The following is a 21,153-nucleotide window of genomic DNA, read 5'->3' as shown; positions in this document are numbered from 1 at the left end:
TAGTCACACTCACCAAGCAGATAATGTCTCTTTATACATAGTAGAATTCAAGTAAATTTGTACTAATTTCAGTTGTGAAATCAACTTCTCTGCTGTTGCAACTGTGACTGATATTATTTCCATAATATCCGTAAATTTTCAAAATCCTATGAACTTCAAGGGCGTTTCCTTATCTATCTAATTCCACTGTAGATTTGGGAGCTTGGTGTAGCAGTCTCGGTCTTTTCTTCTGGGAAGTCTTGTCTCTCCTCTTCCCACCAATCCACCTGATTAGGATCAGGTATCCTCCTCTGGTGCTCCCAGGCCCTAGACTAAAGCCTGCCATTGTTTCCCATACTACACGTGACCATGGTTGCCCTTCCCCCTTGGTTGTCCACCTTCCCCATGAGACTCCTTTTGGGAGATAGGGTACTGTTCAGATTCAGCCTCCCTGTGCCCACTTCAGTGCACTATCCTCAATGTGTAGTTATTAAATCATCAAACCGGTGAAGAACTAAATCATTCCCATGTTCTAGTTAAGGAAGGAATGGGAGGCCTGGACAGAGAGGTAACTTCCATATGATCATGTCAGTAATCAGTGCTCAAGCTGGTGGCAATCAGTGCCTGCCCAGAAGAAATCTGCAGATGGACAGACATACACAGCTGGCCTCTGAGAATGTAATAGCCAGGAAGAGCAAAAGACAGAACCAATCAGGGGCCAAAATGATGCTAATGAGTGACATCCTGGGGTCTCATTAAATAGAAAAGGAAACAAGGAAGAAAGTGAATTCTTCCTGGGAGAGTAGAGACACTGAAGTGGGAATGTATAAAGTGTTTGTAAAAGGTTAAAACTCACTCTTTTAGATAAAAGGGTGAGGGCAGATGGCAGAGGAAGGTCAGATAAAAATTCAGCTTAGGGTGTTTATGTGGATATTTAACATGTGATATTGGTATATAATGTGTAAAATCTGCTCTTCATGTTTTCAAAATATTCTTGGTTTGATGAAGGAAAGATCATTGAAGATATGTTAATTGGATGGAGCTTGCAACAACACAGATTTATTGAGTCTGTGTACTAGGACTGGATTAGTTACTGGGTGGGGGAAGATACAGAAATGAGTGCCATTTTGTCAATGACCTTAAGGAGTGTTTAGCTAAAGAAAGACAATATAACCTGAGCCTAAATGAAAATCAAACAGAATGATAAAAGTATCAAAGATCGTCTCCAAATAACCAAATTGAAAAAAAAATCATGGAGGTCCAAATGTAGCAAAATTTGTGTGCAATTAGGTTGTGTTAAAGATGATCCTTGAAGGATGGGCAGAATTTCAACCTGTAAAGGAGGCAGTGTCAGTACAACCACTATGGAAAGCAGTATGGAGATTCCTCAGAAAACTTGGAACAGAACTACCATTTGACCCAGCCATCCCACTCCTAGGTTTATACCCAAAGGTATACTACAGTGACACAGCCACATCAGTGTTTATAGCAGCCCAATTCACAATAGCTAACCTATGGAACCAACCTAAGTGCCCTTCAACAGATGAATGGATAAAGAAACTCTGTATATATGTACAATGAAATATTACTCAGCCTCAAAGAAGAATGAAATTATGCTTGCTGATAAATGGATGGAACTGGAGAATGTTATGCTAAATGAAATAAGCCAATCCCCCCAAAACCAAAAGTGAATGTTTTCTCTGGTATGTGGACGCTAATTCATAAGGAGGAGGGTGAGAATAGTGGTATTTTGGACTACACAAAGGGGAGTGAAGGGAGGAGGGAGCATGGGGGTAGGAATGAGAGTAGAATGAATCAGACATTATTACCCATGTGCATGTATGATTACATAACCTGTATAACTCTACATCATGTACAACCACACGAATGAGAAGGGATACTTTATTTATGTATGATGTGTCAAAATGCATTCTACTGTCATGTATAGCTAATTAGAACAGATAAAAAATAAAAAGATGGCAATGTCATATTATTAGTTGTTATAACTATTTATACGAAGCAGATGGACACATTTAAAAATGACTTGGCACTATTACTTTGGATACCCTTGACAGGACCAAGGACTTAACTTAGGGCTGTTGGTGAAGGTGTGCTTTGCCACAGATGTTTGGACAGAGTGAATGGAATCAAAATGAATATGTGGCACCAGGAACTGGGAATAGTGGAATCTGTTATACTGCCGACCCCTGAGACCTGATGGGTTAGGAAGGAGGTGGAGTCACAGGGGCTGGAGATAGGTCCTCACTATATGAGAGGACCCCTGTCACTATCAGCTCAGTAGTGTGCTGAAGATGGACCATAAGTGCCCCATGCCACCCAACTTCCTTCTCTTCCCACTCTCAGCTTCTACTGGTTCTTCCAACAGAAAGTCAACAAGAAGTTAGAGGGTCAGAGTGCTCCCCAAGCCATGGAACCATCCCACCACCCAGAGAAGGGGAGGATGGATTTGAGTTAGCAGAGAACAGCCATCATAGATACATAGCATTTTCTTTCTAAGTAGTTCAGCCTTATCCTGAAGGTTCTTTATGAGATGAATTCACCTAAAAATTAAGTCCCAACTGGATAGTAGTCAAAGGAATTGTATGACCGATAATACCAGAAATAACTTCTTTAAGTCAACTTTGTGTTCCTCTGAGGTTATAACATTGTTTCCTAAGAAAACTACAGTGATGCTCAAATGCATTGGTTTTGTTAAGGAAGGGGGTAGTTGATTACCCAAGACCCTGTCCTTCCTTGTGTCTGGGTACTTGGCAGAGACAGGACTCCAGAGAACAAAGCTCCTGAGGAGATTGCAGCTGCAGGGGTAGGTGTAGTTTCCTTGGTCGCTCTTTCTCCTTTAGGCATGGGTGTGGTTTTCTCCTGAGCCCATTTGAGAAGTTCCAGGTCCCTGTAATGTCTTCCACTGTTCCCCAGGAGGTGCCCATGGAAGGATTTGACTCAGGCTTTCTGGAAGAGGTGGCTGACCAGGATGAGCTCAGCTGGGTGGGCCTGCGTGCTGTACGTGTTCCTACCACCACTGGGAATAAATGCTTTGAATTGCCCATTGCATTTGTCTCTCTGTTTACTTTTCCTAATTTCCCCCAAGAACTTTTGGTTTATTAAGAACTGGTTGTTTCTTTAGTGGGAATTTCCTGATAAATTTAAAGATCCCTCTTTTACAAAACTCTACTCTGCTAAATAAATAAATATGTGAATGAATAAATAAATAAAGGAAATATCCAGTGGCTTAATCCTCATCCATACTAGCATGTTTTTTTTCCACACAGCTGTTTCAAGGCACAGATGTAATAAAATAGTTGTGACTCATATTCCTTTGATTTAATCAATGTTGACATTAACATGTCATAGGTTTGGAGTTTGTCTTGAAACAGACAATCCCTCCCTCCCTCCCTCCCTCCCTCCCCCTCTCCCTCCCTCCCTCCCTCCCTCCCTTCCTTCCTTCCTTCCTTCCTTCCTTCCTTCCTTCCTTCCTTCCTTCCTTCCTTCCTTCCTTCCTTCCTTTCCTTCCTTCCTTTCCTTCCTTCCTTTCCTTCCTTCCTTCCTTCCTCCCTCTTTCCTTCCTTCCTGTCTGAAAACGGAAGCTGATCTAATTGTTGTGTCAACTTTCACCTCAGAAACACTGATTTTACTTACTGATTTCTTAGTCTGTAGCAAATTACTATAAGCTGTGTGGTGTAAGGCAAGAGAATTTTATTCCCTCAATGGATTTGGAGGCCAGATGTCCAAGATCAAGGTGGATCCATTTCCCTCTGATGACTCTAGGGAAGAATCCTCTTTGCCTCTTCTCAGCTTCTGGTGGCTCTTGAGGATCCTTTATAGCCCCTGGCTGGTAACTGCACCCCTGCAGTTTCTCCTTTCTACTTCACCTGGTTTTCTCTCTCCTTTTTGTAAGGACACTCGGGTCATTGGATTTAGGGTGTACCCTAATCCAGTATGATTTAACCTTGATCCTTACTATATTTTATATCTTCAAAGATCCTATTTCCAAATATCACTGTAGTAGGTTCAATAATGTTCCTGTGCCCCTCATGCTTTACCCAGAATCTCAGGATTTGACTTGATTTGGAAAGAGTCTTTGCTCACATACTTACTCAACATGAGGTCATACTGGATTAGGTTGGCCCCTAAATCCACCTGTTGGGGTATTTTAAAAAGGAGAAAGGATAAACATAGAAAAAGGCATGTGAAGTAGGAGGAATAGATTGAAGCAATACAGATCTAAGTCAGAGAACGTGCAGGATTGTCAGGAGCCCCCAGGGATGAGGAAGAAAAGGCAAGGAAGGATTCTTCTCATATTCTTCAGAGAGAGTGTGTCCCCACCAGCATCTTGGTCTTAGACTTCAAGTCTCTTGAACTTTGAGAGAATGAATTTCTGCTATTTTAAGTCACCAAGTTTGTGGTCAACTGTTATTGCATCAATAAGAAATGAACGTAGTCACGCTCTGAGCAGCCAAGTGGACATGAAATTTTGGAAGACACTCTCCAATCCACAGCACCCTGACTGTGAGGGGAGTTGGCTGGTGTGGTCTTACCTAATTTACAGATGAGGAGCTGAGTACTAAGGGAGGTGGATGAGCAGGGCCTTGAATTCACTTTTTTAAAGTTGAAGTTCAAACCTTTTTTTTTTTTCCCCTCCCTTGGAGATTAAAAGAATTCTCAGGGTTTCTGGAAAACCATTTCTTTGGGGTTGATCATGAGTTTATCAGATTATATAAACAGTTTTACTATTTTTAAAATGTGGTTTAGGATCCTTTTGTGTTTTCACAGAGCCCTGAACAAAGGAGAATCGTGAGAAAACTCATCCCTTCCCTGTGAGGTTTTTTTTTTGGGAGGGGGTCTTAATTAATTATTGGTACTTGTTTCCCTTCTTTCCCTCTTTCATATTTTGAAATGAAAGCTATTTGTCTTGTATAGTAGCTAAGGAATGGACCCCGGGTAGGAAGTTTAATGAACTGCTGATCTGAAGGATGTGTCTTGGTCAACCTCCCAGATTTCTGATTTAGGGCTTTCATACTGCAATTTGTTGGTTTACTGGAATTTCTCAGAAGGGAAAAGTAGGTTATGTTCCCATCATTTGGGGCAACATTTAATTTAGCGCTCAATGTTTTTATAAACTGAGGTAACAAAAGAATCTGCACACAAACAATTTTTATAAGAATAGTGCCCCAACAGTGACCTTTCTCAGGATTTGTTTTCTAGAATTCTCCATCTAGACTGGTGAATCTCTAAACCTTCTGGGCAGGACCGCCTATGTAATTTTCAACTTCTAATGCACAGTGAAAATTCAGGGCCTCTTGTTCAAAATCGTGAAGAATTTCAAAATGGCAACATCAGAGTATTAAGTGCAGAGGCTCCCATGAGCATAGGCCGTTGGATTCAGACTGTTGGATCTGGCCCTGATTCCAGAATTGTGACCCAAGATGAAATGGAAAAGTGGCGGCCAGAGGTGGGGTAGGGGAATTAGAGATGCTGAAGGCTGCCTGAAAGTGTTACTGATGACCATGAGTTCAGTTTCTCCAGATGTGAAGACTGAACACCCAAGAAACACCAAGGCAAGCGTAGAAAGCAAGTTTTATTTTAAAGGTAGAAACAAACTTCTGGAAGGAAAAAAGGGGACCCAGAGTTGGTATCCAAGTGGGGGTGTCCTGTCCCTTTTATCGATTTTAGATTTTCTTTGTTCTCCAGCCCTCTTCCCCCTTATCTTACTTCTTTCCTCTCCCCATCCTGTGTACCTGACCAGTGACCAGAGGCTGAGCCAAAAGATGAGAAGCAAATGGGCAGAGGAAGGTCCACCCAGGAGGTGCTTCATTCACAGCCTTTTGGGAGGGACAGTCAGTTCCCTGTAAGCAGGTAACCTTGGTAACGGGTGGAGGAGGAGGGGGAAGGGCTCTGGAGGTATTAGCCCCCAGAGGCTGTCTCTTATCTTCCCAAACCCAAACCAGCTTTCATCTCCCTGGGACCCAATTATTTATTGTTTATATTGACTGCCTTTCATCTCCCAGTTTCAAAAGGAAGGGATAAGAGGGAGGGGAAAGGGCCAGAAAATAAAGGGGTGGGAGGAGACAGCTCAAGAGAAAAAGGAGGAAGAATATTCAAAGGATGGTATGGAAGATGGGGAGAGGGACCATGCTAGATCTTGGCATGGAGCCCCTCCCATGGTTCCACGTTGCTGTCCATGGTGTGTCTTCTTTCACTGGGATCCACTCTCCACACACCCAGCCTCTGACTTGAATGGCAGTATGGCAGTCCTCTCCTCATGGTGACACCCCAAATTCTCAGACCGAGTGTGGGGCACTTTGCAGAAAGTTCCCCAGTTGCATTTTGGCTCTTTCATTTGTACCTGTACTTAGCCAGACCCCACCTCTTCTCTGTTCTCCCACCCTCACACTGTTTCCCTCTGTTTCCCCGAAGGCCTGGTACAGGATGAGCATCCTCAATCTGAAAATCTGATATCTGACACACTCCAAAATCTGAAAACTTTTTGAGGGCTGAACTGACGCCACCATTGGAAAATCCCACGCCTGACTTCAGGTGGCTTGTCACAGACAAAATGCAGGCACACTAAAAATATGGCATGAAATCACCTTCAGACTCTGGGTGTAGGTACTTATAAAACATAGACGCATTTTGTGTTCACACTTGGATCCCACTCCACAGACATCTCATTACACATATGCAGATATTCTAAAATTTAAAAAGAATAATCTGAAATCTGAAACACTTCTGGTTCCAGGCATTTCAGATCATGGATACCCAGCCTGTTCTCCAGCCTGGAAGGATGATTCTGGAAAACAGACTGCTGAAGGAGGCCATCATTTTCTTTTTTAATACCTAGAACTTTCCTCTATTTTAGTTCTTATCAGTTGACTGGAAACTCCATCAGGTCAGGCTACGTGTCCATGTTTTTCCATTGCTTAGTCCCTGGTGCCCAACATTGTGCTGGGTATTTAGTAGGCATTTAATTCAAAATCTGCTTAATGCATGATTGGGCACTCTGAATTATTGATCTTGTGCATACTTATTTACACTCTAGACTTGAATTTGATCTCTTGCGGCAGAGATTTTATCTTATTTTTCTCCAAATTTTAAGGGGAAGGATGTTTCTATAACAGTGATTCTTGACCTTGGCTATACAGGAAGATCACTCAGGGAGCTTTTAAGAATCCCAATGTCTAGACTGCACCCTGGAACTCTAAAATAAGAATCCCTAAGAGTGGAATTCAGGCATCAGCATTTATTAACAGTACCCAAGTGACTGACAGTGAAGCCAAGTTTGGGAATCAGTGGTGTTGACATGGCTCTGATCTCTCTAGGGAGGGAGGCAGTACAACTTCATCTGGTCGCATGAGACATCACACGTGACCACTTTCCCCGTGGCTTGCGATCAAGTAACTCACTGTCATATAATTTTTTCCTGAATGTACTTTCTGAGTCTTGTCCTTTTACACACACTCACATTTCTTTCTGCCTGGTTGGATAGGAGTTATCATACCCTTGCTATGGATAAAATCACAGGGCTCAAAGATTTCATAATCTGTCCAAAGACGCACTGCTGAATGGTGGCTCAGATTTGCCTATTTTGAATTCACTCATCTTTCTATGACAGATGCTACCATTCAAAAGTTGATAATCCTCAATTGCTGTTTTTACAGAGGGTTTTGGATAATTAGGTTTTAAAAGTGTTTTGTCTGCATGGAGTATCTTCTTCAACTCAACTTGGTTAGATTAGTCACCCACTGGAGAGTCATCAGCTTGTTGAAGACTTAAAAAGGAGTTGGTGCATCGGTGCATCCCTGTAATCCCAGTGGCTTAGCAAGCTGAAGCAGGAAGATCACAAGTTCAAAGCCAGCCTCAGCAATTTAGCATGGTCCTAATGCAACTCAGTGAGAACCTATCTCTAAATAAAATATTAAAAAAGGACTGGGGATGTGCCTTAGTGATTCAGTAGCCCTGTGTACAATCCCTGGTACCAAAAAAAAAAAAGACTGTCTTTCTTTCTTTACAACTTTCTATATGGTTTGCTTTGTAATTCTATACAGTTTGGTCACCACTAATGCCTAAAATGACTTTCTGTATGGTTGGGTCACTCATCCCTGCCATTGTTCTTTCTTAAGAATTGACTTGAGCCCACTCAAATGGCCTTGTGCTGGGCACTGAAGTTTGTGCTAAATGAAGAAGGAAAATAGAAAAAAAGTGGGAAAGAAATGTTGGAATGGGGGATTGTTGAAGCAGCCAGAAGTGGAGCAGGTACGTTGAGGGACGGAGTGGGAGAGAGGGAAGCAGACGTGAAGTATGTGGAGGGAGAAGTTTGCCACCTGAATAATTCAGAGACTTTCTTGGCCCTCAGTAGAGAGCTGCTTGTTTTCGGTTGAGTTAGTTCAGTGAGTCAAGGAAGTGTTGGAATGGGAAGAAGTTGGAGGGCCGTCTAACTTCTGGGTTAGCTCTCAGGTTTAGTGCACGGACTGCAGAGGCATTTGCACACGGCTCTGGGACATCGAAGGTCTGTGAGGTGGTGGCAGTGTCTTTCCCATATTCCATGGTACTTTTTGATTCTTTTGATTCACTTTTTGGGGAGCACTCAGTTTGCTTTCTGAAAACAACAAAGTTATGAGTTGCAATCGTTGATGGCTTACCCAGTTCAGTGCATTGTTTTTTGTGCCAGATTTTCTTCAGTGTCTTAGGGGATCATCCATAAATGGATCTTAAGTAAGAGCTGTGTCTAACCCTCCCTCCCTGACTCGCCCTACCCTCTTGTTGAGAATCTCATTTCCTGTCTCTTGCTTAGAAGCTCTCTTTGATCATTCTTTGTCTTAGGAAATTTGAATTCACGAGGAGTGTGTAGGCATTTGAGCATTCATTGTACCTGTCTTTGAGTCTGTGTAACCAGGAGGGATGGGGAGCTGTTTCTGTCATTGCTTAGGCCTAGAGCAGTTTGTACTTTGACTTAAAGACAGTGTGACAAGGATAGTTAGAGGGAGAGGGGGATGGGTTGAGAATATTTTAATTGCTATTCTAGTGCATGTCACTATGACATGTTCTACAAAGGAAAATTTCCCTAAAGGATTTCACTCTACACCAGTCACATTTTGTTCATTCAGAAGAGGTATGAAGCAACGTGAGTTTCAGGTTTTTTCCAGAGTTAGATTTTAAATAAAGTTTTCGGGTGGTGGTTCTGACAATGGAGAAGTGAACTAACGTGATGCCTTGAATTTATGCAAATTTCTCAGAGTCCAAATTTTTCAAAAGCATCTTATGAATTATTTTTATTTTATTATTTGATTTTTGACTTTGGAATTTGGATATTTTTCAAATGCATAGGCAAACTAAAAGTCAGAATAAAAATGAACACCCTTACACACGCCACCTAGGTTTTACGGTTGTTGTAGTGCTAAAGTGTGTTGGTTCTTGGCTCTAATTAGGCAATTTCTTATTTGTTATTTACAGGGCCTTTTCCAAATCTGTTAGTTTTAGCTTGTCACTCAGAATTTTTCAAAGAGAGAGATCAATTCTACCTATATGCAGAAAAAAAAAGGGGGAAGAAAGAAAGAAAAAGTAAAGGAGGAAAGAACAGCATCACAGACAGTCACTACTCTGCTGGTTCCAGTGAAATATGCTTGTTTTCTTGAATTGTATTTGTATCCTTTCATCTTTTTAAAAATAGGCTATCCAGAGTTGACTGCTAGGCTTCGCTGAGCACTGGGGCTTGACGTGAAATTCCTGGTTGTAACTTAGTGTAACCACTTCCAGAACAAAACAATCAGGAATATCATATGGCACATTTTTCATTCTTTTTAATTCATATTGCTATGCTCCTTGAGAGAGAAAGATATCTGATAGTAGCGCCTCGTGGCCCCTGTGGCAGGGCTGCGTGTCCAGGCCACTATGGCTGCATGCTGACCCACACATGGAAGCCTCCCTCCCCAGGGGCCTTTGGTTCCTTGGGGGAGAGAGTTGGCCTCCACAGAACCACTGGCTATTTGCCAGTGGGAAGCACAGTGCCCTACTCTGCCTTCAGGCCAGGCAGTGAATGAATTGCATTGTGCTGCCTGGTGGGGGTTAGCTAAGGGAACACAATAGGCTATTTTTAAGACCCTGACAATAATCTGATGCATTTGAGAATGGTCCTTTGAGGAAAACACCAAGAACAAAGTCTCACTGGAACTACTTTATTCAATTTCATCAGTAAGGTATGAAACTTTCTTTTCTATCTCATATTTAACGTTCAGAAATTGCTTTGATATTATCAAAAGATATAATATAAGCAGGGTAACACTTTCCTTGTTATCTCCCCCTGGCTTTTATGTGTGTTGACAGATACAGCTATATATAGTGGCAGAAAAGTGTCATCTACTTAAACTAAGGAAGTAGGCAGGGCTCTCTTGAAAAAGTGCCTAAGAAGACATGTTTAAAGCTAAAGAAGTGATAAAATTCTGTAGTGACACAAACTGTAGATTATAGTTTATAAATTCTTTATTAGTTTTTGTCGTGGTTCTGGGGGTTAAACCCAGGGCCTACTGGCATGCTAGATAATCACTCTACCACTGAGCTACCCTTCAACCTTTAAAAAATTATTTTGATAGAGTGTCACTAAGTTACACAGGTTGGCCTTGAACTTGGGATCCTCCTAGCTCAACCTCCCAAGCAGCTGGGATTACAGGTGTGTACCACCACATCTGACTTGACCTCTTTATTCTTAATGAGTAAAAATATCATGATCACCATCCAAGGAGATTTGCTTCATACTTGTAGATATATTGAAATGTTTCAGTAAAAAGTAGATGAATTTGATTAGAACTTCTGTTAGCATAAATTTTTATAATTAAAATATTTGAAGTGAGTCAATTAAATTAGGTAAGTGATATATTTTGTCAAAATGTATTTGTAACCTTATCTACTGTTATGGTGTGGATGTGAGGTACCTCCTAAGAGCTCCTATGTGAGACAATGTAGGAGAGCTTAGAGGAGGAATGATTGGGTGATGAGACCCTTAACCCAATCTGTGAATTAATCACCTGATAGGGATTAACTGACTGGTAACTGAAGGTGTGTAGGGTGTGGTTGGAGGAGGTGGGCATTGGGGCATACCTTGGTGTATGTATTGTATCTGGTGAGTGGACTCTCTCTCTCTCTGCTTTCTGATCATCATGTGAGCAGCTTCCGTCCTCCACGCTCTTCCACCATTATGTTCAACCTCACCTGGAGCCCTGAGGAATGCATTTGCTTGTCTATGAACTGAGACCTCTAAAACTGTGAGCCCCCAAATAAATTTTTCCTCCTCCTCTAATTGTGCCATGGACACTTCCTTGCCCTGACACCTTGATTTTAGCTCATTGAGACCCATTTTAGACTTCTGATCTCCAGAACTGTAAGGATTTTGTGTTGTTGTGAGGAACTAAATCTGTTGTAGTTTGTCATAGCAACAACAGGAAACTGAAATAGTCAGGAAGTAGGCAGGGCATAGGTATAAGAAACTTCCTGATCAGGAGGGTGAAAACCTGCTGGCTGATCATTTCTTAGAGTACCAACCCAAAAGTCTCGTTTCTGAAATGTAGAAGAAAAAGGGTGATCTTGCTACTCAGGAGTTACTGAAACCATTGGAATGCACCACCCAGGGGGTGTTAGGCAAATTTAAAGTTCCATATCCAAATGAGTCATAATAATTTGAGTAGGTGGCAATTAAGCCAGAATGTAAATCATCCATACAGAAAGAAGTTTGAAGGTCCACATTTCTTCAAAGTAAAGTAAATATTTCTGAAAAGTAATTACTTCCTAGGTTATGAACCCCTGATACCTAAGGACTCACTTTTCATCTGTGACTCACCTGAAAGCTCCCAGTGAAGTGGGTCTGCCCAACTGTGAGCTACTAGCAGACTGCTAGATTGAATTGTAGCTGGCTGGAAGGCTTAGCCTCTGCAGAGCAGAAGAGAGCAGACAGGCACAAGGGCTCCTTGCTGTCTTCTCAGCCCATGTGAAGAGGCTACATTTTACTAATGGAGCTCTTTCCTTGATCACTTACTCAAGCTTCCATGTCCCCATGGTGATTTATACTCCTCCCCCACTGTCAGGATGAATATTTTGAGGTCTTATGGTTTTAAGAGTGTTAAAACTACCCATCACCTGTCAGGAAGATGGAGACCAGTGTCTGCTATAGTTGCTGACCTTTATCAAAATAACCAGACCTGGTGATCTCAAAGCAAAACCTGCAAATATTTTTACTTACTTTTATGAAAATCTAAAAAATTACTGAAGAAGCTAAGGCACATGGGAATTGTTATCTTCTTAATGATGGAGTACCAATACATCTGGGCTCTGGAGTCAAACTATCTGGGTTTGAATCATAGCTCTCCCACTTACTGGCTATGTGACCTTGGGCAAGTTACTCTCTGTGTCTTTTGCCTCAAGAGGGGCCTAATGGCAATTTCTGCTTCATAAGATTAAGGATGAGATGAGTTAATATGTAAGAAGTACTGAGAACACTGAGTTTGCATTTCAGAAATGCAAACTATGGAATGAGTAACTAGTTCAGCATCACATGGTTCATAAGGAACTGTCATGTGAATGTGTCCTGCCAAAATGTGTGTTGGAAACTTAATCTCCAAGCAACAATGTTGGGAAGTAGGGTCTAATGAAAGGTATTTAGGTCATCAGGGCTTCACCCTCATGAATGCTATTAATGCTGATTATAAAAGGGCTTGAGGCTGTGAATTCAATTTCTCTGGCATGTGTTCCCTCTATTTCTATTTCTGCCTTCTCCCTCTCACTCTCCCTTCTGCCTTCCATCATGGAATGAGGTAGCAAGAAGGCTTTGGCCAGATGTGGGTTCCATGACCTTGAACTTCCTGGTCTCCAGAACTACAAGAAATACCCAGTTTCTGGCATTCTGTTATAACAAAACTGACTAAGAGAGTAACAAAGCCAAGATGTGAACATATGTCTGTCTAACTCTACAGTGGAGTTCTTAACTGCCAATCCATACTGCTTCATATACTTCTTTATTTCCTTATAATTGCTCATGATAGGGGAGGCATACAGTGTTTGCATGCTAATTCAGGTTGATGAATTAAGGCTGTGGTTCATTAATGCCGTGAGTGTTGGAGTTGGGAAGATGAATGCTCAGCATATTCTACTGCATGAGATAAAATGCCTTTACTGGGGTTCATCTAGTCCTATAAGATGGTGTGACTGGCTATGTGGCATCATTTGGAGACCACACCTATGTTTGGAGAGGGATTTTGGGGAATGAGATTTCATGATGAGGAAGTGCACCCAATCTGTCTATGATGAAACTACTGAATAAAAATAAAGGCATAGCTTTTTGGTTCAAAAGCATCAGAGACCATTGGATACCCTGGAAACCTATAGATGGAGGATGTGGGCATGCCCTTTAAGGAGTAGGATCTTATTCATTTTCCCATTGATTTCTGTTGGAAGTGGAGTTCTAAGACATTTCCCACATCTCTAGCATCAGGTAAGTAGTTAGGGAAATACTCTAGGATTTCTGGGATTCAGTGGTACACTTAGAGACTGCTATAAATTTCTTGTAGGAGTATCCACTTCCTCCTACCCAAAAATATTTAGCTGATGCTTAAACGATTCAGGTCCCAGGATTTGGGCCTCTCACTCTGTCTCAACCTTTGGCAAATTGGGGCTCCCCCTGACCTCCAGAGGACCCACCTCGGAGTAACCTGGCCTACTTAGCAAGCACACATTTGTTCCATCCTGACCCAGCTTCCTGAAAAGACCAATTTGGTCTGCGTTAGTGTCTGTTTAATGCTTCCTAATTTGACACTAATCTTCTAAACATCTGCACTCAATTTAAGAGGCTTCTGAAATGTACATTCTCTAAATATCCATCAGTTAACATGATAATTTTGTGGGACTGGGATGACAGACTTGGCTTCCCTCTGCCCAGCTGTCTGTGGGAGGTCTGGCTCTGGAGGACTGTTTCCTCATGGGGCAGCCCTGCAGTCTACTGACATCTGTGCAGGCGATACCTGGCAGATGCTTTTCTCAAGCAGAGGCAGTATAAAGGTGATGAGGAGCATAGGGTGAGGTTGGATGGTCTGGGTTCGAACCTGACCCTGCAAATAACCAGCTCCTTAGTCTCAGGCAGTTTCTTTAATTTCTTCCCATCTCACTGTCTTCATCTCTAAAGGGAGGATGATGACTCTTCTGTGTCATTGAGCTACATGGGAGTATTCAAGGAGCAACCATGAGAAAAGTTTTAACCCAGGGGCTGCTTCCATAGCAAGCATATAATCTGGATTCTTGTTATTATATATCGGTGTTGGGTATTTATTACTATTCTAACTTAGGTGTTCTAATTTTATGTTAAATGGGGGTTTATATTGGGCTTATTCATTAATTTATTTAATTAATGGTGGACAATTTGATAGAATGGTTGGTGTCCTTGTTATCTTTGAGGACAAGTGTGTAGGAACGTTGAATGACTGTGTGCTTGGGAATACATGAAAAGAAATGGTCAGTTCTATTTGGGTCAGAAAAGCTTCCTGGAATGGAGAGGTCGGGTTGAGCGTGTCTTGAACCTTCCATTTGGTATTTATCAGATACCTGTGGCACTCCAAGGCACAAGGCAAAGGGAGTAGGCTGAGTAGATGCACAGGGGTGCTGTGTAAAACACCTCAGATTTTCTGGAAATTGCAGGTGGTTGAGTACACAGAACGTTTAAGTGGAGTCTGAGTCAAAGAGTTGGGGGAACATAGGTGGTGAAAAAATTAAAAAGGGCGAGATAAGCAGGAGCTTTGTCCTGAAGGATCTTTCATGAACTTGAATTTTATCCTATAGACAATAGGAAGACCCTACATTTTTTTAAAGTAGCTTTACTGAGGTAAAATTTACCTGGCATAAAATTCACCTGGCATAAGTATGCCATTGAATAGTATTTAGTAAATTTACAGAGTTGTGCAACCATGACCGCAGTGGTTTTAGAAGATATTCATCATTTTCTAATCTTCTAGGTTCATTTTTCTCTCAGTCCCCACATTGCAGATTTTGTGAGATATTAGATCATTTATTTAAGAACACTAGAAGTGAGATGGGGAAGAGATTTAAGGGACCTAAGCCTAGAGGCTAGGATCTCTCTTTCCTTTCTTCCCTACTTTTTTCTATTCATGTTATATTTATTGAATGTTTAGTATATACCAGGATGTCCAAGGGTCCTCTGCCAGTTCAATGTCATTCATGAACAGGGCTGTCATCTACAGTGTGATAGTGTAGTTTAGGTGTGTCAAAACACCTTTTATTTTAGTCTACAGGATACTACATTTCTGAAATGCTTTCATATTACAACAAAGAAAATTCTAGAAATTATAAAAGGGACAATTTTTTATCTTGAGACCTGTGCCATTTTCAAATTTGATAAAAGTTTTTCATTGTTAAGTGTGTCTGTACTGTTTAGTTGTCTGGTTTGTTCCTTCCTTCCTTGCCCTTCCCCCCACCATTTCTCTCTCTCTCTCTCTCCATTGTTTAATTAATAGAATAATGAATATAACAGTTTTCCATATTTGATAGTTTACCTGTTTTGATAAAAACTATTTAAAATAGGACCTTAGTCATGGGAAAAAATACTTTGGAATTGATGCTTAATGAAAATGCTAAGCCAAAGGAACTAACTGCTTCATTGCAACTTTGAAAACAAATCACAGAATGTCTTTTACTATATGATTCTGGCAGAAAAAAAAATAATGTTTTCACCAAATACAAATTTGATATAAACTCAATTCTGAGCAATGAAAGTTGCTAACATCCAGGTCTACAGAAGCCAAAATGTCCAGCCCTAATACGTTTTAAAATTTTTAATAAAACAAAAACAAACAAAAAAACACTTTGTACCAATATGTGCTTTATTATCTCATTATTTAGTTTATAAAGTCCTTGTCCATTTTCACTATTGATTCTGTGCATGACATGATTCAAGGGTGATTCATTTCTGCTTCCAGAAAGAGTAGTGGAGAGTAGACTCTGGAGCCACATTATCTAATTTGAATCTTGGGCTGTGTCACTCACTAGCCATGTGACATTGATAAAGTTGTTTAGCCTCTCTGGGTTTCAGTTTTTCCTCTGTGGAAACTGAGAATAATAATATCTACCTCATAACATTGAGAATTTAATGAGATGACATTTATCAAAGCACTTAGAAATATCTGACACATTATAAACATTGTAGTATATTGATGCCCATCTGTAAATCTATTTGGGAAAGCATTTTAGGTATTTTAAGACTTCCCAATGCAGAATACCATCAAACTTTGACTTTTCCCCACATTGATCTCATTATTTTTTTTTCTTTAGTGTTCAGACATTAATTATGTTTTTTAGTGTGAATTTCTTTGCATTTATCTCATTGAAATTCTCTTAGCTTCTTGAATCTGTAGGTTTATCTTTCCCCATATGTGGGAAGTTTTTAGTTATTATTTTTATAAATATGCTTTCAGTCCCACCCTCTTTTTTTTCTTCTACAACTCCAGTGATCTGACTATTAAATCTTCTGTTTCTGTCCCACAAGTGTCTCTTTGTATTGTTTTGTCTTCAGGTCTGCTTGTTTATTCCTCTATCCTGCATACAACAGTAACACTAAGAATGACTCTAAAACCTTTCTTGTGTTTTTAGAACTTTCTTGACATTATCATTTCATTTGTTCTTCAAAACAGGCCTGTGAGGTAGTCAAGGCTGATATTATCTACAGTATGTTCCCATATCACAGAGGAGGACCTCAGGACCCAGGAGGCCTCAGGAGTGGGCAGCAGTGTTGGGCTGGGAGCTAGGATTTTGGTTCTAATCTGGCCACAGCCTGGTGTTTTCACTTGGTTTCACCCTCTTCATCTCCACAGTTCTGTAGTATTGGAGCCTTTTGAAGTGAAGGATCAGAGGGTGCCTTGGTCAGCTTGGGCTACCATGAACAAGATGTCACAGACTGGAGGCTTATGTAACAGACCTTTGTGTCCTCATGGTTCTGGAGGCTGGACGTCCATGAAGACCCCTCCTCCAAATATAGTCACGTTCTGAGGCACAGAGGGTTGGAACCTCAAAATGTGAATTTTGTGGGGGACAAAATTCAGCTCACAATAGATATCATGTGCCATTTGTCAAACCCTGAACTCCTGGACACCACCCAGTCATCGGTGAAGGGAATCCTCTGCAGGAAGAACCAGTGGGAGGGGAGCATCAGTCCTAAGAGTTTTGTGACTTTCTCAGTTCTCTTTTGCTGTGAGGTGGTCTGACTTAACTGTACTTTAGTCGTGCCCCTCATCTATTCTTCTCCCTCTCCCAGCCTGGGGAGTGGAATGGCAGATGCATGGCCCAGACTTGCTGCTCATTAGCTCTCTGATTTTTGCTTAGGAGCTGCCTATCTGTGGTCCTGAGTTTCTTCAGATTTAGAGAAGGAGGGGAATGAACTCCATGTCTTACATTTGCCTGTTAACCGGAAACAGTTGCATTTCATTCACATCTCTCTGCCAAATTTGCTGTTTTTCTCCTTGTGTTTTGGCTCGGTTCCATTATCTCACTTTATCTCCTACTCTTTGTAAATTCAAACGACTTCTATGAAAAGGATATGGGTAAAATCTTCCTGACAGGTGCATCTTAAGTCTCTAATATAGCACCCAGATCAGGGGACAGTGTCTGTTGAGTTGAACATTTATTGAGCAATTACTGTATGCTAGTGATATACCCTTCTGTGGCAGCTGATTGTAATGAGTCTGGCATGGGGAATGAAAGGTAGCTCTGTGAACTCTTTTTAAATGAAACAACATGAAACTGATGTTGCGGCTAGGCTGGAGCAAGGTAGGGGCTGAACTTGTGGCACTGGTTGAGGCAGCAGGGGGGCAAGTGGGGTCATAGACTAGGTTCTCAAGTTATGAGTAAACCAGACCAGGTCTGATGGGTGCAGGTTGCCCATAACATTTGGTATGGAGCAATGAGAGAGGGCTGCTCATTAGGTGGGGAAATAAACTGTGTTTTGGAATTCAGGGGGCTTGTCCATGCCTTTGTTCATTTACTCCCTCATTTACCAAATGCTGATCTTGTGCCTGCTGTGTGCTAGGCAAGAACCAGAGTGCCAAGTAGGGGTTGGCCGCTGGAAGAGGAAGGTAAACGTGGCGATATCCTAACCCAAAGGCTGTATAGGTCTGGATGAGTGGAACGTGCAGCCCAGGAGGCCCAGATGACAGTAAGCCTGGCTGAGATGGCCTTTCTTCATGTATCCACACCACTCCAGCAAATGCTCACGGCACCTTCTCTCTGATGAGAAAAACTTTTGTAAGCCATCACATACTCCATGGTGGAATGCCCAGGCATCTGGGGCAGAACCCTGCAGCTGTGTGGGTGAGTAGTGTAGGGGTTCAGGGCAGGAAGTAGGTAAAAGTTGTATATCCAGCTGACACTGCAGCTGGGAATTAAGATTGGCAGAATATAATTATTGAAAGTGGCAAGCTGCCAGGTTCTCAGAGCTTGTGCTCTGTGACTGCCCTGCCAGCTTGAGGTTTCTTGATGACCAGCATTGCCAAGACCACTGTTTGATTGCTTTATTCCAAAATGAGGAATTTGTAATGATTCACTAGTAATGTGGGGTCACTTAGAGAATTGCTTCAAATCATCAAAATTGATGACACAGTCATGTGGAAACACTGTCGTGCGTAACTCTGAACATTTCATCTACTCTGCCTAATCTTCACACAGCAAAACCATGACAAAACAAAACAAAAGCTATAAAAGAAAAATTCACAGAAACAGCAAAGGGGAAACACTGAAGCAAACACAAATTTGAGTTTTTCAAAATATACAGTACACCCCTTCTGGAGAATGCATCCAATATCCCTTGAGCTGGTAGGGTACAAATAAATGCCCATGTAATTACTCTTTAACTGAGTAATTACATGCTTATTCATGCCCTGTGGATTGATTAGCAATTATAGTTGGAATTACTAGGGGGGAAAATGAGACCTGCCGAAGTGGCTTCTGTCAAGTCCTAACTGAACATGGATGAAAATGGTGGTTTGCAAAATGGTGGCATTTTGATAATGGTTGTTTCCAGAGCTTGGAAGTTCGTGATGAACAACTTCAGAAGGACTGAGAAATGCTACGTGGGCAGCACTTTAGATCTGTGAGAGTTCTTCAAGATTTCTGTAGAAGTTCTGTGGGCTTCCTTTTTTTCTCAGAATAAAGTCAGATTGACATCTCTCCGAAAGTTGGATTGTAGTTGTTGGGTTTGGACCAATCTGTGTCTTTGGGTGTGGGACTTTTGGAATTAGCTACAACCTATTTTAAATATCAAGTCACCAAATGCATTTCTCAGTAGTTGCCAGCTGTACTTTCATGATGCTCCTGTGGTTCTTTGGTAATACTTCATCATAAACTACCTGTGCAGTTTAGATTATCATTGGCAAGTGAATGCTTTGTAAAGTATTGGCCAAGAATCATAGAGTCGCTGGTTCCCTCGTGTACAAGTTTAGGATTTTTCAGTTTGGATATCAGTCAGAGTTAGGCAGGAAGTAGACTCCTACTCAGATGGGTCAAGAGATTTTGAAAAAAGAACTGCTTGCAGACATGGGGACAAGGTTAAAGCTATCACCAAGGGCACCCAGAGTCTTATTCCAATGTGAAATTATTACCATCCTTAGTCCTGGAGGTACAAGAGGAGGGATTAACAGTACAGGAAACCAGTGAGAAGAGGAAGGTATCCTGACAGGAGCTGGAGACCTGGAGGAACAATATTTGTCAGAGAACACACCTCAGAGGAAGGTGGGAGTGGGGATGAAATCCCTCACTTCTGTCCTGGCTTCAGATCTCTCCTCTTTGTCAGTGTCTCCCATTGGCCTTGTCTAACCAGAGGCCTTCCAGGGAGCAAGCTCTGGAAATGTATCTTTAGGAGGAAGTCCAGGTGTCATAGAGCAGGGCAGAGAAGGCAGTGGGGTAATCCAGAGTGGGGATGGAGGCTATTGGAAGAACCAGTGTAGGTTATAATAATGATGGCTGCCGTCTACAGAATGCTGTGATACGCCATGCACTGAGCAAAGCTCTTCATACACACAATCCTCAGAGCGACCCTCTAAGATCCTCCCCCATTTTATCGAAAAGGAAACTGAACCTCAGGATGATTAAATAACTCACTCAACATCACTCATGTGGTGATGCACGCCTGTAATCCCAGCAGCTTGGGAGTCTGAGGTAGGAGGATTTCGAGTCTCGGCAACTTAGTGAGACCCTAAGCAACTTGGTGAAATCCTGTCTCTAAATAAAAAAAAGAAAAGGACTGGAGATGTGGCTCAGTGATTTAGTGCCCTTGGTACCAAAAAAAAAAAAAAAAAAAAAAAAAAAATCATGCTGGGAGCTGGGGTTTGGTCATAATCTCTAGCCTGTGTCTGCGTTTCAGTTTTGCTATACTAAGTATACTCTAAGTCTCCATTTCTCAGTTGTAAAACAAGGGTGATAGACCTACCTCAGAAGGTCATTGTGAGGAAGACCCTGGAGAGTATTGAACAGCACTAGGCTGATAGCAGATGCTCAACAGGGATTCACTCCCTTTGACTTCCACTTCCGTTGTGGCTTTTCAGATCAAAATGGAAAACAAAAAGTAGTACACAGCCCCATGTGGCTAGGACATTTTCCCCTCCAGTGGAGGTGGACTGCTTCCAATGGTCTTTCCTTGTGTTCTTGTGAGGTTTATAATCGAGACATCAGTTCAGATCCGGTGCCGAGTTCAGAATAGAAATTCAATGCAGGGAGCAAAAGTGCTTCATATGTGTCAGCGAAAATAGATAGCTTTACAAGTTGTTTACTCAACAATTGCAATTTTCATTTCTTAAGATGAAACTACAATAAATTCTTAACCAAATAAGAGATGGGTACCCAGAACAATTGAATAAATTAATCCTCAAGGAAGAAGGCAGCCCACGCTATTTGGCTTTCCGGAGTCTTAGAAACAAACAGGTTGTTTAAACTTTGAGAAGTGATTTCATAGGTGTGTTGTCTGTTTTTCTCTCTCCTCTCAAGACTTTTCAGTAAAGAGCATTGCTGATGGTTTTCATCGAGGAGTGACATGTTAGAGCTTAGTGGAGACTGTGGCTCCACATGAAGACATAATCCCAGTTTCATATTAAATCATCTCTGTGCTTACATTGACTTCTTTTATGCCCC

General features: G+C 41.5%; 1 protein-coding gene across 9 annotated transcripts in view; it reads left to right on the top strand.

Moving 5' to 3' along the window:
• Pde1c (phosphodiesterase 1C) overlaps positions 1-21,153 on the top strand; it is a 551,831-nt gene that overhangs the window by 311,476 nt on the left and 219,202 nt on the right. Inside the window, exon 1 of one of the 9 annotated variants that reach the window (XM_047560742.1) lies at positions 5,747-5,850. The exons of the other annotated variants lie outside the window; for them this stretch is intronic. Coding sequence (XP_047416698.1) covers positions 5,774-5,850 — 77 coding nt within the window. The 5' untranslated portion in view covers positions 5,747-5,773. Of the gene's footprint in view, positions 1-5,746; positions 5,851-21,153 lie in introns of those variants that run through there. 9 annotated transcript variants of the gene reach the window in all.

Source organism: Sciurus carolinensis, chromosome 8 (assembly GCF_902686445.1).
Source record: "Sciurus carolinensis chromosome 8, mSciCar1.2, whole genome shotgun sequence".
Classification (NCBI taxonomy): Eukaryota; Metazoa; Chordata; class Mammalia; order Rodentia; family Sciuridae; genus Sciurus; species Sciurus carolinensis.
Note: the sequence above shows the minus strand (reverse complement) of the source record. Positions and strands in the feature narration are given on the sequence as shown.